Consider the following 14,767-nt stretch of genomic DNA (forward strand, 5'->3'; position numbering starts at 1 on the left):
CTAGGATAATTGTTCCCAAATATTTGCCCAGAATGCACACATTATGTGACCAGCCGGACAAAAAGATTGAATCTAAATGTAATTTAGATTCAGACGCTTAACCCTAAATTGATCCCGTAGCTGCTCCTACGGAGTATGAATGTGTATGAATGGTTGATAATACTGATGTGACACCTTGCATGATCTCTCCTCCCATCAGTGTGTGAATGGGTGAATGATGTCATGTAGTGTTAAAGCACTTTAAGTGGTCAGAAGACTAGAAAAGCGCTATACAAGTACAGGTCCATTTACCATAAATTGACAAAATTGTTAATAACCTTCTATTACAATTATACACAATGGTTGGGTCATGGTTAGGGTTTAATTTTGGTTGATGATAATAATAATAATAACCTTTTTAAAATATCAATCCTCAATCAGCTATCTTAAAGATAACAAGCCTGAATTCAAAGGAAATGAGGTTGTAGTCACGTCAGAACGGCCTCACCTCTGACCGACTCCTTCAAATCTCATTGTTTAAAGAGACCGCAAAGTCATTGATTGTGATGTCATTCATTCAGTCAAGCTCTTAAATACTACAATGAAGACAGAATGAAGCTTTTTTGACTCACAAAGACATCATCATTGCTTCTATTGAGGGTTAACCTTGAGCAAGGGAGGTGAACTAATCTGTCTGGCGTGTACAATCACACTGAATTCAAGAGGGGGAAGCCTTGCTTTATAGTGCCTTTCACAGCGTGTGTGTGTGTGTGTGTGTGTGTGTGTGTGTGTGTGTGTGTGTGTGTGTGTGAGTGAGTGAGTGAGTGAGAGGGAGAGTCATGTCAACAGAGTTAAGCACCAGCGCTGTGATGCAACCTGGCTCTGTACACTGCTGCAGCTTTATTTGCTCCCACATTTAGGGATTGAGGTAGTATTTGTAGGTGGTGCCGTGGGGGTTCCTGAGCTACATTTTGTCGTTTTAATTTAGAAACATACACACTGTTGGGAGAGTTAGTTAAAAAAAAAAAGAGTTTTGATACAATTACTGATTACCTGTCAATAAATCTAGACAGTAACATCATCAAAGTATCACGATACTAAAGTAGCCTCATGTGATGACTTTCTTTCTATCTTTGGATGACCTCAATATCAAATAGGAAGTAAAGACCTTTCTGATCATTGATGAAAGCACAGCATGCAAACAGGCCATGGGATGCATGCAGATATACTTCTTGACAATAAAGGACATGTGAGCCATGTCAAGCTCAAGACATGAAGCAGCACAATGGAAAGGCCTTTTACAGAACTGTGTCTCTTGAATGACCAACTGAACGACTCCACGTCGTCACTGCATTCCTACCCTAACATCTGTACCTAGGCTTTTTTAAGCATTCATGAACCTTTATGTAATAAATAAAGTGTATTCACTATAACATAACTTTATGTTAATCAAAATGAAACAAAATGCGTGTCTACAATAGACTTGTTGATGACTTTTAAAGTCCGTCCTGTAAAATTAGAGAAGGACCTTTTAGTTATGTACTCGTTACAAACATGAACTATTGACAATTTAGAAATCTTTCTTTTGGTTTTAGGTGAAAAATCTTAATGTTGCCACCAAGGATTTTAAGTTCATGGCTCCTAACAAATGTATGCATGTATGAATTTTTTATTAGTGGTCAATTGAGAGCTGGAGCGTTGCAGACTTTCTTTATTTGATTTATCATTTTTAAACATGATTTTGTATCGTGAATTGCTGATCATGTGTTGTCGCGTGTTGAGATTTTACTTTTTTGTGTGCTTATTATTGTGATGATTAAATTAAATCATTAATGTATATGATTGCATGTATTGAACTTGAATATTACATTAAATCAATGATGTATATATTTGCATGTATTGAACTTGATTTTTGGCAACACTTTTTTCTCCTCAGAAGCATCTAATGTGTCCAGTTTTCCTTGTTCCTCTTCCACGTGCTCAGGCCGGCTGTGGCTGACGGGGAAGAGCCAGACGAGTCTCTCTGACAACTTGTCTAACTTCAAACATTGTTATTTGCACTCCATATCCTTCAAAGTAGCATCAAGAGTCTGCAGGGTCTCTGGGAGAGTGATTGACCAGTAAGCCCGCTTCCCTGCAATCTGTCAGCATTAGCCCACCCCCCCTGTCCGAGTGCCGTGATCAGTCAGAGCTTTAACACTGTGATTAGGTTATTCCTTTTCATTATCTTATTTGTCAAAAGGGCAACAATTTGTTTGTGTCTGCCGCGTGGATGGGTCCATCATCTGTCTACCCATTCATTTACGAGCCATCTTCCTTTTGTGTCCTCTTTTTTCCTTCCCATCCTTCTGTCTCTGCCGGCTATTGTGGTCGTAAAAGGAACACTCTATATTACCCACTATTAAGCCGGCAGATATCTGTGTTGCATTGATTTTGTTTTTTTGAGACTCAGAAGGATTTAGTTGCTCACCAGGAGATCAATTTCAGCTCCCAAGATGGATGGACTTTTAAGTCTAAACAATGACATCAGCATGAAACCCCTCCCCACCTCAACTCAAATCAATAAGGACTTCTGTGATCGCATTGGTTTCTCAAGCCACGTGTGAAATGGCTACAGCTTTTGTTCCCTGAATTGCTAGAACATCTGTGTTTTATTAGTAATTAAAAACCATCTTGTGCAGCGATCAACAATCAGAGCTTGTGGTCCGCTGAACACAGATGAGGTGATAAAACATCATTGCAAGTAGAGAAACTTGCAGCAGGGAGAGTAATCTGCCCCCAGATAATGGATTATAGATTCAATTTATTTTCGGTGTAAACTGAGTACAAGGCGGCGCACGAGAAGAAAATGACATCCGCTTTTAATTGACCATCGGTGGGGAGGTGCAGCGGTGCGTGAAGACCGGCTCCAAGAAGGCTTCATCATGCGTACGCTGGCTGCAAAGTGTTCAACCTCTTTCTTTCATTGAGAGCTCTGAGGGCAGATCCAACTCCCAAACAACCGTCACCCGAGTGAACCGGAGCCGGATTTGGGTCCACGCTGCCGGTGTACTTTAATTCCAGAGTGGCCCCGACTTCGAACCAGCATGGCACTCAGGTGTGCATCGTGTTGCCCGGACACGACAGCGTCAGACAACTCCGATCTGTCGGATGAAAATATAACACTGAAGGCTTTTTCCAAAGAGAAGTCTGCTGTCCATGTGCATCACTCCCACTGCCGAAATAAAGACATTTATCTTACTGAAATGAACTCAGCAATGAGGGCTTTGTTGGCTGTGTTAACGAGGATTGTTCAAGCCAACAGAATGTTCTAAATTTGGGAGACAATATACCGCAGTGTGAATTTCGGAGAAAACACAATGGAAGTTCTTGTTGTTTTTTTTTAAAGTGTGCTCTTTTGAAAATTGCACTCGTAAACAGGTTAAATGTCTTACTGTTAATTTCTCATGTAATTGTGTACCTGGAGCACTTAAGGGTTTAAAGTGTCAGCTGAAGTGTACGCATGGGAAGGAGCTGAAGTGGAATCACTGGAATCAGCAAAACCAGCAGTTGAAGGCATGACAGGCAATTCAATAGAAGATATTCAAGCAGCGAGTTGATATGAAAACATCGACAGCAACATGAACTCCAACCAAAATGTAGAACCCGACGGATGTGAACTGATCACTGAACAATCCAGTTTAGTTCATGCCAGTTGTGGTACAGGCATTGAAAGCACTTGAAGGGTAATAAATGTGAACATTTGAAATGTTAAGTGACATGAAACATCTATTGAAGTGGAAGCCTCAATTATATTTTAAAGATTAAAGATGAAGAAATGTTTTAATTGAAGTACAGCGCTGAGGTGTAAAGTGTCAGTTGCTATTTGTTCTCACCATTATTTAAATCTTAAACAGGAAAACATCGCTTGAACCATCGTCCCCAAAGTGGCCTGTCAGGGGGGACGGGTTGTGTAATTATGTTGTTTTTAAGTTTGTACTTTGTATAAAATGGTTGTTTTCTTGCAAGATGCTTTCCTTTAACTGTGTTAAGGTTCAATGTGGTTTGAAAGGTCAGCACTTTGTATTTCATTTATTTTAGTACAGCACTTGCATGTGTACTAGTCTACTGCATGGAGTTGATGATAAATAAGTTAAAGCACGTTCACAAGTGTCAGGCGGTCAGAAAGCACACAACCTCTCAGTAAAGTGGAAGCTCAAAAAGTAAAGTGTTGTTTTGTGTGAGTGTCATGAAAGAGTCAGTTACTGAAATGTAAGATGATGTGTAACTGCTAAATGTCAAGTTAAAGTAGAACCATTAAAGACAACGTGGATGTGTGTGTCTCATTCACAGCTCGTCAATTACAACCTGTTGGTCAAGGGCTGAAACCAACACAGGCCCTTTATCCTCCAGATGAGAAGCCCAACATAGTTCAACTAACGCCAACGGAAACCAATGTGCTTCAGTATTAGATGCTAGAAAAACAGCCGCAGTATAAAGAGCAAGAGAGTTCACATGGTGGGAGAGAGGTTGGATGTGTCGAACAAACAGGAAGAGTGTGAAGCCAGTACTTATTTTAACTTTGTTTCGTTACGTAACTTACTTACTTAATAAACAGCAGTTATGTGACAAGAGTACTTATGGTACCGCAATCACAAAGTAGTGTTATTGGCTCAATGTAACCACGTTTTGTGGTGTAAGAAAATCAAAAAAGAGTGTTACTATACTGTATTTTGGGACTTTATGTTTAAAAGAGGCTGTAAGCATGTAACATGTGAACATCGGAAACATTATAATCGGCAGAGAAGTGACGCAGGACGATGTGTCAATCAATACTGTTCATGTTATTGATATGTAAACTCTTGTCTTCACGGGACGTTTAGGTTCAAGTTGCTTAGTCATGTTCTGTAAAGAAGCCACGTCGGTGTTACCTTGACTAACTAAAGTCTGTCGTGACTCACGTGAGTCACGTTGACCTTTTTAACACTTCATGTCCTGTGTTTGTTTAAGCTGTTCACATGACCTCCAGACCTGGTTTCGGTCTGGGACAGTAACTCCAGGGACACTTCCCCCCCCAGTCCACCCGTGATGTGGACTATACGGCACTCATTGAAGGCCTAGGTCTCAAACCCACGGCCCGCCACTGATTACAGGTATAAAGTGTCTAACTCTGACAGTGTGAGGAAAAAAGAGGGATCTTTGGAATTTGATGTCAGCCTGGTACTTTGTAAAGTCTGCACGTGGTTCATCACGCTGTATGTCTGTCTGTCTGTCTTCGTGTCTGTCTTTCTGTCTTCTCCTTTGTTGTTTTTTCCTCCTTTCCTCGGCCTCTGCAAAGACAGCGGCTGTCTGGATTGGCAGAGAGCTAAATTGCTCAGTGTGAGCTCGGTCACGGCTCAGCTCTCCTTGAGATAATGAAATGACAATTAATGGGAAAGCTGTTGCCATTCGTTCATTTGTTCGCTCACGAGTAGAGCGGCAGCACTGGGGGAGAGACAGACCACTGCAGTCATGACAGACTGCAGAAACTGCCCGGCAATCGTTTTCATATTGAATCTCTGCTGATAGGGGGTTGAAAATCCATGCATAGAGAACAAAAATGAAGTTGAGTCCATGCATGGCCATTTTGGTATCAGATCAAAACGATCTTCAGAATTGTTTAAAAAAGATCTAAAAGTCCAAAATCACAACAAGATCCATCCTCGTCCGTGGCTCTGAAGCTACAGGATGCTACCATGTTGAAAAAGGTAGATCCTTTATTAACCAGTGACACTAAAGTCAATACATTATTTACCATCGCCAGAGGCCGACACAGCACAGTGCCACTCTGAGCTCTGGCCCGCTGAGATAGTCCCTGACAGGATGGCAGAAGACACTTACATTTTCTTGAAAATAAAGAGCAAAAGCAGACCCTTGGGCATCTCATAAAGCGGTTCTCCAATATGTGCTGTGAAGTGGAAATTCAAGCCACTGCCAAAAAAACAATCGGAAAAAAAAAACATTTTTGGTTTAATTTCTTGCTGCAGTTATTTCACATTAATGCATTTTCCTCTCGTCGTCAATACACTTGTAGGACAAAATTACTAATTTATAACTATTATCTCAGTGGAAGTGAGACTTGCTCATGAAATTGGAATTACGTATGTGGTTTTGTGTTTGTATAAAGACTCCAGGCCACTATGTTAATGTTTTTGGTCTCTATGTACAATTAATTTAACTGAGGCAAAAGCCAGTAAAGTATGACATGAAATTACATCACCTCTGTTATTATGCTAGTGGGGGGATGTGATGAAGCTGTGTAATCTAGTTAGCAAAGTCCCTGTTTGCATGGCTGATCAAGCTAAGCTTCTTGTTACTGCATCACAATGCAAAAGCTCAGTCAAGTACACAAAATTAAAACGGATCAAAGTGAATGCAAAGCTCGGAGCGCGCTGTGCTTGGGGCGCTTCATTGTACCTGGTACTGGTTGGCCTTTGCAAGCTCCTGATTGGCTGATTCCACATTGGATGATGTCGTCTGGATGTAATCTTCAATGCTGTCTGAGGAAACAAAGAGAAGGCTGATTGTTAATAGATCAACAATTTACAACAATGTGGTCCAGAGGCAATTGTTCAAACTTAAACATTGTCAAATCACACAAAGATGCAAGTTCATTTATTCATTGTTGGTAGTCAACTACCATCTAATTAGTGCAACCAATTTATCGGGTTAAGCTTTGATTGCATTGTTGCAGCTGAGGTTAGTGTAAGAGCGTGCATTTCTTGAGAAAACACAGATTACACCTGTGATGAAGTACTGCAGTCAACATCAAAGCAGCAGAGGCCATCTTGACTTTAAGTCCCTATTAGACAAGCTCTAAGAACCTACACTTCCCATAATTCAATTCCCCTCCTGCCACATAAGCGCCCACGTCTTCCTAACTCGATGCATTGGAGGTGTGATTCAGGTTTTCTGTTCCAAATGTGTAGCCTCCAAGCCCGGCTGACTGCTGTTACCGTGTCCTTGCACAGCATCCGGCCGGCCTCTGGCTACGGCGCAGTTTGCCAGATGAGGTTGGTGAGCACAGGTGTCGTTTGTCTAGACACAATGCTAACACAACTTCCAGTCTTTCTGTCACAGAATCCAGCTGTTGTTTGTCAAGAAATGGTTCCAGCACTCAAAATGTTCTTTTTTATATTTCCGTTCAAACGTGCTCAAGATTGAATTCAGCGCATTTCTAGTGCCTCCACATAACTTCTACCAGGGAGGCCGCTGAACCAGTGGCTGGAAGCTAACAATGCTAATAGCTGACAGAGCTCACAGGGTTTCCCTGCGGCGGAACCAGGGAGTGGGCGGTACACTCCTGTGACAACACATCGGGACAAAGATATAAGCGATGACCGCCGTGTGAGCGCAGCGCAGAGCGGCGGCTAACAGCGGAACAGCGAGGCGTAACGGAGAGCCTCACGTGAAGCATCTTCTCATCTCACTCCAGGGAGATGAGAAGATGCGTGGGTCTTTGTGTAGCTTCATGCTGCTCACAGACGTTATTAAAGGTGGGCGTGTCTTATTGAAGGTGGGTGTGTCTTCCTCCACACTGTTTTTTTCTACAGGTACGCGTTCGGGTGATTTTCCACGAACGTTAGTGATAGTGTAACTATTTTTAATGTTAGTGTTGAAGGGTAAGTCTGTTCTCATAAAATAGTTTAGACTTTTATCTTGCAGCCAAAATTGAGCTTCCATAACGCAGCCGAGCCTTGTTTGGCCAGAATGTTGGTAATATCTGGATAAACATGAAGGTAGTATACATTTAATGCATGTTTCAGTGGTGATGCTATATATAGATTGAATCTTCATCACAGAACAGAGTCACAGTTTGAAGACTTTGACAGAAAAACTCTCATCATCAGTCAAAATGTCGCTTGTGTCGTATCATATTTTTTTGTACCAGCATTCATCCTGTGGAACATTAACAGATTATCACCATGTAAAAAGCTCTTGCTCTCCAGTGGCACTTGATCGTTGCATCCGGAAATTAACTGGGAAAAAAATATTAATCTCACACCTGCACACACTTTTTGCGAGCTTGACATTAATGCTCGTGGTAATTTACAGTCAAGAAGCAATTTGAAGAATAGCAAGCATTTCCAACGTTGGCAAAAATAGATATGCATCCCCAATTTGTATTAATTTAGGGGAAAAAGGCTACACTTGGAATTGTACAAAGGAAGAAATAAAGCACAAAATGCACTCTTTAATATTTGTGTGTCCCAATTTGCTGAATAATCCTGAGCTCATTGGAGAGACAGAGCGTCACATGACAGCTCCAGCAGCACTGCTGCTCTAATAGTGTACACCGCTAACAGCAGGGCTTCATTTAAAGAATGCCAATACACAGAAGTTAATGGGATGAGACAGAACATGTTTAATGAGCCGGATGGTCCAAAATATTTGTTATCACCACATAATTACCCTCATATATTTGCAACTGGCCAATAACAGTGAGAGTGCTATTGATTGTTTTTGGTGTCCTGAGAGTGAAGAGGCTTCAGCCGGTGCAGAGATGTGGGGAAAGGCTCAGCGCTTCAGGTTGTGATGGCCTCTGATAATTACTGCACCACTTGTAGAGAATTACCTTTTTAACTCAACAAGAGTGGGAGGTTCGGTGAGTAAATGGAGCTGATTGAGTAAAGGTACCAAAAACTTTGGTGAGTAGAAGTAGGCAGAGAAACACATGAGTATGCTGACCCACTAAAAGCCAGAATAACGCTGATGCCTGGACTCAATCCGCCATTTTTTATTGCGTCTCTTGGTCAGCATCCTTTAAAGCAGCTGAAATATCCCGTGGAACAAAGATGGTTCTTAAATGGTTCTTTAAAAGGCTTTGTGGTTCTAAGAAGAACCATGTGTATCGATCAGATGGTTCTACATGCTTGTCATATGGTTCTTTGTAATATTAAAGGGTCCTTCATTCATGTTTGAGGTATTTGGTGTGGGGGATGGTATACATTTAGAAGAAACCCTTGTCATGATCTGGAGGTGGGTAGTTATGTAGCTGCAAGCTTATGAATATATGTATTTATTTAATATGATATCCCTATATATATATATATATATATATATATATATATATATATATATATATATATATATATATATATATATTAAAAAGAGTAAAAAAAATATTTTTCTTCTATAAATTGGTTACTCAAAGAACCATTATTTAGCTGAACCTTTTTTTCTCCAGGTTCTTTAAAGAACCAGAAATGGTGCCTCAATCAACCATTTCTTTGAGGTTCTTTGAAGAACTCTTTCAGGAAATGGTTCTTTAAAGAACCCTGGTTTGAAAGCTTCTTTGTGGAACCATAAATAGTTCTTCTACGGCATCACTCTGAAGAAGCATTTTCGGTTCCAGATGGCACCTTCGTTTTTCGGTGTGTGGGTAGTCCTGAGCTCAAATCTAGAGCGCACATGGACAGCCTCGCTCTCGCTCTACATTGGATGTGAGGATGAAAAAAGTCCACATGTGAATGACCCCTTCATCGTCCGCATGAGACGCTCCAGGCCTCCAAATGACTCCAACGCACGGCGTTATTTAACGCTCAGAGAAACTGCTGGAGGGTGTTGACTGAAAAGAAAACACGTTGGGAAAGAGGTAGAGAAGCTACGACAAACACACACAGGACTTTCAACCAGGAGGCCGGAGTTTGTTTCCCACAATGTTGTTGAGTTGAAGCTGAGCGTGGCGTTTTTTCCTCAAGCTAACAAGTGGTTGTATTGCAAGAACATGAACCGTGTGTTGGAGGTGACATTCATCAATCTGGTGCACTTTGAGGGCAAAGACGCCAGATCTATGAGGAGTAAATAATGTTTTCATGAACACTTTGTTAGTTATGAATGGTGATAACAATGATTTTCAGTGCCACCTTCTGGACAAATTATATTCAAATATTCCAAATACCCAAAATACCATAGAAAAAAACTGTATTACATCCACTATTACATCCACTAAATAATGTAACCCCCCAAAACAAATATAATACACTCCTTTGATGTGTACAAATAAATACATTTTTAAAACCTCTTATGTTGAGGATGCCAGAGTTTGTGTCTGCCTGCTGAACCAACCTTCTTGATTGCATATCTGGAATGGCAGGCTTTAATATAGTGTGTCCTCAGCCAGCATGAATAGGCAATAAAAGCCTAATCCTTCCTTTTTGAGCCTTTTCATTTCTTTGTATTACCTGCTGCTTTTGCTACAAACGCCCCCGCAGCACAATCACATATTATTCATATCCACCACCATGCCAAGAAAGCCTTCAAAATGGCCAACGGCAATTTCAGTGCATCTCTTTTTAATGGGGAGAGGTACAATATTGCACGGCTCTGTAATGATCAGATTGGACTTCTGCTGTGGCATAATGTTGTGAACTCTGCAGTCTTCCACAGAGTCCTCCACTATCTCTCTGTTCGCCCATTCGGGTGGGAGCACGCTGCGTTCCTCTGCCTTCCATGTCCAAAACACCATATCAACGTTCTTTCATATGCAAATGACAAAATGGCGGAGAAATGGCTGCAGTTCATGCATGTCTGATTGTGCCGAAGAAGCACGGGATGATGCAGAATGCAGGAATAGAAGAAAGAACCGGCTTTGAAGGAACAAAATGTTCTCTGTGTTTTACATCTGACTAAGGATTTGACACATGGACGTGCAGAGCATTATCTCATGCTTGATTTTTTATTCAATTAAAAAAAATGAAACTCCTTTTGCAGGAAGTAATAGTTTGCTGAATCTTTGAGTGAGCGCTTCCTTGATTGTGTACGTTAAGCTTCAAGCTTCACCTTGAGGTATGTCTGTGTGTTTGTTTACGGTGATCCTGAAACTTGAAGTATTGCAAGCTATTTAGTTATTTAGCTACAAGCTATTTCGCTAATTAGCTACACGCTAGGTAGCTACAAGCTACTTAGTTACAAACTGTAAGCTATTTAGCGACAAGCTAGTTAGCTTTTTAGGTACACACTATTTAGCTGCAAACTATTTAGTTACATGCTGTTTAGTTACAAGCTATTTGCTATTCAGCTATTTAGCTACAAGCTATTTAACTATTTAGCTACAATCCATTGAATTATTTAGCTAAATAGCTATATACTAGTTAGCTACAAGCTAGTTAGTTACAAGCTGTAAGCTATTTAGCTATTAAGCTACAAGCTATTTAGTTTTTTAGCTGCTTGCTATTTAGCTACAAACTATTTAGTTACACGCTGTTTAGTTACAAGCTATTCGCCATTCAGCTATTTAGCTACAAGCTATTTAACTATTTAGCTACAAGCTATTTAACTATTTAGCTACTAGCTATTTAGCTCGGATCTCTTTAGCTAGTTACAAATACCCTCCTAAAATATCAGTGCAGAGGATGCTATGGATGAGAATTTGTACAGTGTACTTTTTTGTCGTGTTCATCGGGTATTCAGCCATATTTATTTGAGCCACTTTGGGCCGAAGAAAGTCAGCGGGGAGGTTGTGGCCAGCGAGGACCCTCCAAGATCTGAGCTGCAGCGCAAATACCAACTGGTGGAGCTTTTTCTCACTGCCCTCTGATGCCAACAGACAGAAAATCATTCTGCTGTTATGTATGTCAGACGACCCCCAGAGAGCCAGTGAGTGTGTTACTATTCATGGAAGTTTTTCCCCTCACTTGGACAGACGTCTGCTGGAGACCTCCTTCAGGACGCTCGAGATGAACTGGAGTCCTCACAATATTGTCAGCTGTTTTGTTGAGTTGCTTCTTTGTGAAAATGCATGCAGGTGACACAAACCACAAACGTGTCACTGCAAGCGAGTTTACACGCAATTGTCAACAATGCAGGTTTTGTGCATTAAACATGTCTTTGTTTGGGTGAGAAACACTGAATGTAAAGGAACTTGATTTACAAGAAAACTCATCAGGACACCTTCAAATACATTTTCTAGAAATGGAAATGACATGTGACTGGATGCAAACGGTAAATACTTGTTTAAGTATTTTGTATAGATATTGAGTATTTTACTCAAAGCTCTTCAACACTACATGTCATCATTCATCTATTCACACCCATCCATACACTGATGAAGTGGCTACCATGCAAGGCCATGGTAGCATCAGGACTGACTAACAGCCACACCCGTTAAGGCAGGGCTTGCACAGTGTCTTGCCCAAAGGACACATCGACATGGACTAGCGGAGCCGGGGGATCGAACCGCCGATGTGATTGAAGAACGACCCGCTTTACCACTGAGCGTATCACAAAAGACAGAAAAGGGCTATAGACAATGCTGAATTCCCAGTGGGACTTAAAAGTAGCAGCGCTCGTGCTCTCTGTGGGAAACACTTTCAAACAGGTTGCAATTCTCAGTTATCAGCGAACTCACAGCAGACTCTCCTCTGAACGGTGGATGACAAACACCTGCTGCAGCGTGACATCGTTGATAGGAGCACGGCTTGAAGCGATACACACTTAAAAGCTTGCGCGCTATGTGGCAGCATTAGTTTGCACTCGCTCGGTTTTACAATTTGCAAATAATTCATGTGACTCACCGGTGCTTTATGTTCCATGCATTCATTTCACACAAAAACACGGCATACTACCACTCTTCATCCAATGTTGCCAGAGCATTGACCCTCAGACTTTCTTACCAGGATGCACAATACAAGAAGCAGGTTGAGTCAGTGTGAAGATTTTGCTGTGAACTAATGGTTTGCTGTTGTTGTTCGATTTGGTCCAGGGACAGTTAAATAAACCCTTAAAAGAAAGAAAAAGCCCGTTGGAAAAACAAAACAACTCTACTCCCTTATGTGCATCATTTGTGGCTCTAAATGTTAACCACGATAATTAAGAACAGTGTGTTGGAGAAAAAAAGTTGGAAAAAAAGGGGGGGGAAGAAACAGGTCTTCCTTTCCTGTGGAATTGTGGTGAGGCAGTCTGAGTCAGCCTGACTCTAAAGGGTATTTAAAGGCCATCTACATTAGGCTGATTGAAGGCAGCATACAAAGAGACATTCTGCTACAAAAAGCCAGCAATTAGCAAGTTATTGCATCCCATTCCTTCCAAAAAAACACACACGCACTCATAGACACACACACACACACACACACACACACACACACACACACACACACACACACACACACACACACACACACACACACACACACACACACACACAGGTCAGCAGCAGTCTTCACAATTCAAATCTCGGGAGGTTGAACCTCCAGTCAGTTCCTCTCTCCCTGGGAGAACCAATCAGGTGTGTACTGAAGCAACAAGGCAATGCTCAAAAGTACACCTGAGTGTACTTTCAAGGCCCCCTTGAAATCCACCTGGACTTGCTGGCCAATTTCCTTTATTCACTTCAAGATAAAGGGACATAACAGTTGGCGCCATGAGAAAGACTTGACGCAGAGGGAGGTCTGCACTAGTACATGGGGAAATGCTCTGGTCTGCAATGTCTTTATTCTCTGCAGCGTTCGCTCATCACTGGGTGGAACTCGGCAAGCGTCATTCAAGCACCATTCAAAGGCATGGTGCATATTTGACTTCTCCTGATCCTCAAGTGTGAGAAACTCTCACATTCCTAAATCTGAGACTTTGACTTTGTCAAAGCAAGGCATCGCAGAAACACAGGACTGGATCACATGTTGGTGAGTACAGTAACCATCACCTAACAATGGTTTCTCCACCTTCATAAAATATCTGTTCTTGTGTGACGGGGTGATTACGAGTCGGCCAGCGTGTGGGATCAGTCTCTGAGAGCGAGGCCTTGGCAGTGTCTGGAGTGCCGTTGGTGGCATCTCAATCAGTTGTCAGTTACAGGATTGTCATTGTGTGATTGGAATTTGATGAAAATGATCACCATCTGTTTGAGTAGACGGTGTCTCGAAGGGCATCTCCCATTGTACTCGTCCCAGCTGTGAGGCCTGCATGCTGTGACAGTGGTGCAGATGCTGGAGGCGAGAAAGAGGAAACTCTGGGGAGACTATTTAGACGTTTTGCTTTTCTAATGTTTTTTCTCTTCTTTTTCCTCTTACAAATTGTTGTTTTCAGCACCACTAAGATAAGTGCATTTCATCTTCCTCTCCCAAGAAAGACATTTGAGAGCTGCAGCTGCTGTGCTGCTGGATGAGTGACAGGTCAACTTTTCGCGAGGCAGAGCCCGATTCCATTGAAACGGTTGAAACAAAGCCATGGCCGCTGCTGGAGGGGAGGGATGCAGATCGGGAACTAATATATTTTGCATTGGCCTGTTATAACTCCACGCTATGTTGTTGCAGTGCTGCACCGCAGGGATGAGTGACAGGGCCGTATAAAGTGAACCTGTCGAACCTGTCGACGTGGATTTGCGTTTTGACAATGTTTATGTTTTGTAAATATTCATGTCTTTGCGATAATACATTCCAGAAATATGGTTGTATTTCTACCGGAAACAGAAGACTTTCTGCTTCCGCTGCCTTCCTCCTGCGACATTTTACGCGACTCACACAGCGAGATAAAGGCATCGGTGGTGCAAAAAAAGTACTCGTCACACAAAATCCTTCACTGTGATTTGTCAATTCATATTCGACATTTTGTGAAAAAGCTGACCGATGAACACTAAAAAAAATCTTTCTCTTTACACTTTTGTCTTATGACAGTGGTGTCGTTTTATATAGAGAGCTGAGATTGTTCTGCATTTGTTCATGTAAAACATGGGTATGTATCTTATATGCAGGGCCCACAGGGCGAGTTTACAGCCAGGTCAGTCTGGACCTTTGCAGTCTGGCAGACACAGAAAGCTCGAACCCTCATGAGTTGT

The 14,767-nt window shown here is 41.7% G+C and overlaps 1 protein-coding gene across 2 annotated transcripts in view; it reads right to left on the reverse strand.

Annotated features, from left to right (window-relative positions):
- tsnare1 (T-SNARE Domain Containing 1) overlaps positions 1–14,767 on the reverse strand; it is a 138,476-nt gene that overhangs the window by 40,607 nt on the left and 83,102 nt on the right. For both annotated transcript variants that reach the window (XM_068570468.1, XM_068570469.1), the window contains one exon: positions 6,415–6,497. In XM_068570468.1, the coding sequence (XP_068426569.1) occupies positions 6,415–6,497 (83 nt within the window). The remainder of the gene's footprint in view (positions 1–6,414; positions 6,498–14,767) is intronic.

Source organism: Clinocottus analis, unplaced genomic scaffold (assembly GCF_023055335.1).
Source record: "Clinocottus analis isolate CAN_PGR_092001 unplaced genomic scaffold, fCliAna1.0.p SCAF_9, whole genome shotgun sequence".
Taxonomy (NCBI): Eukaryota; Metazoa; Chordata; class Actinopteri; order Perciformes; family Cottidae; genus Clinocottus; species Clinocottus analis.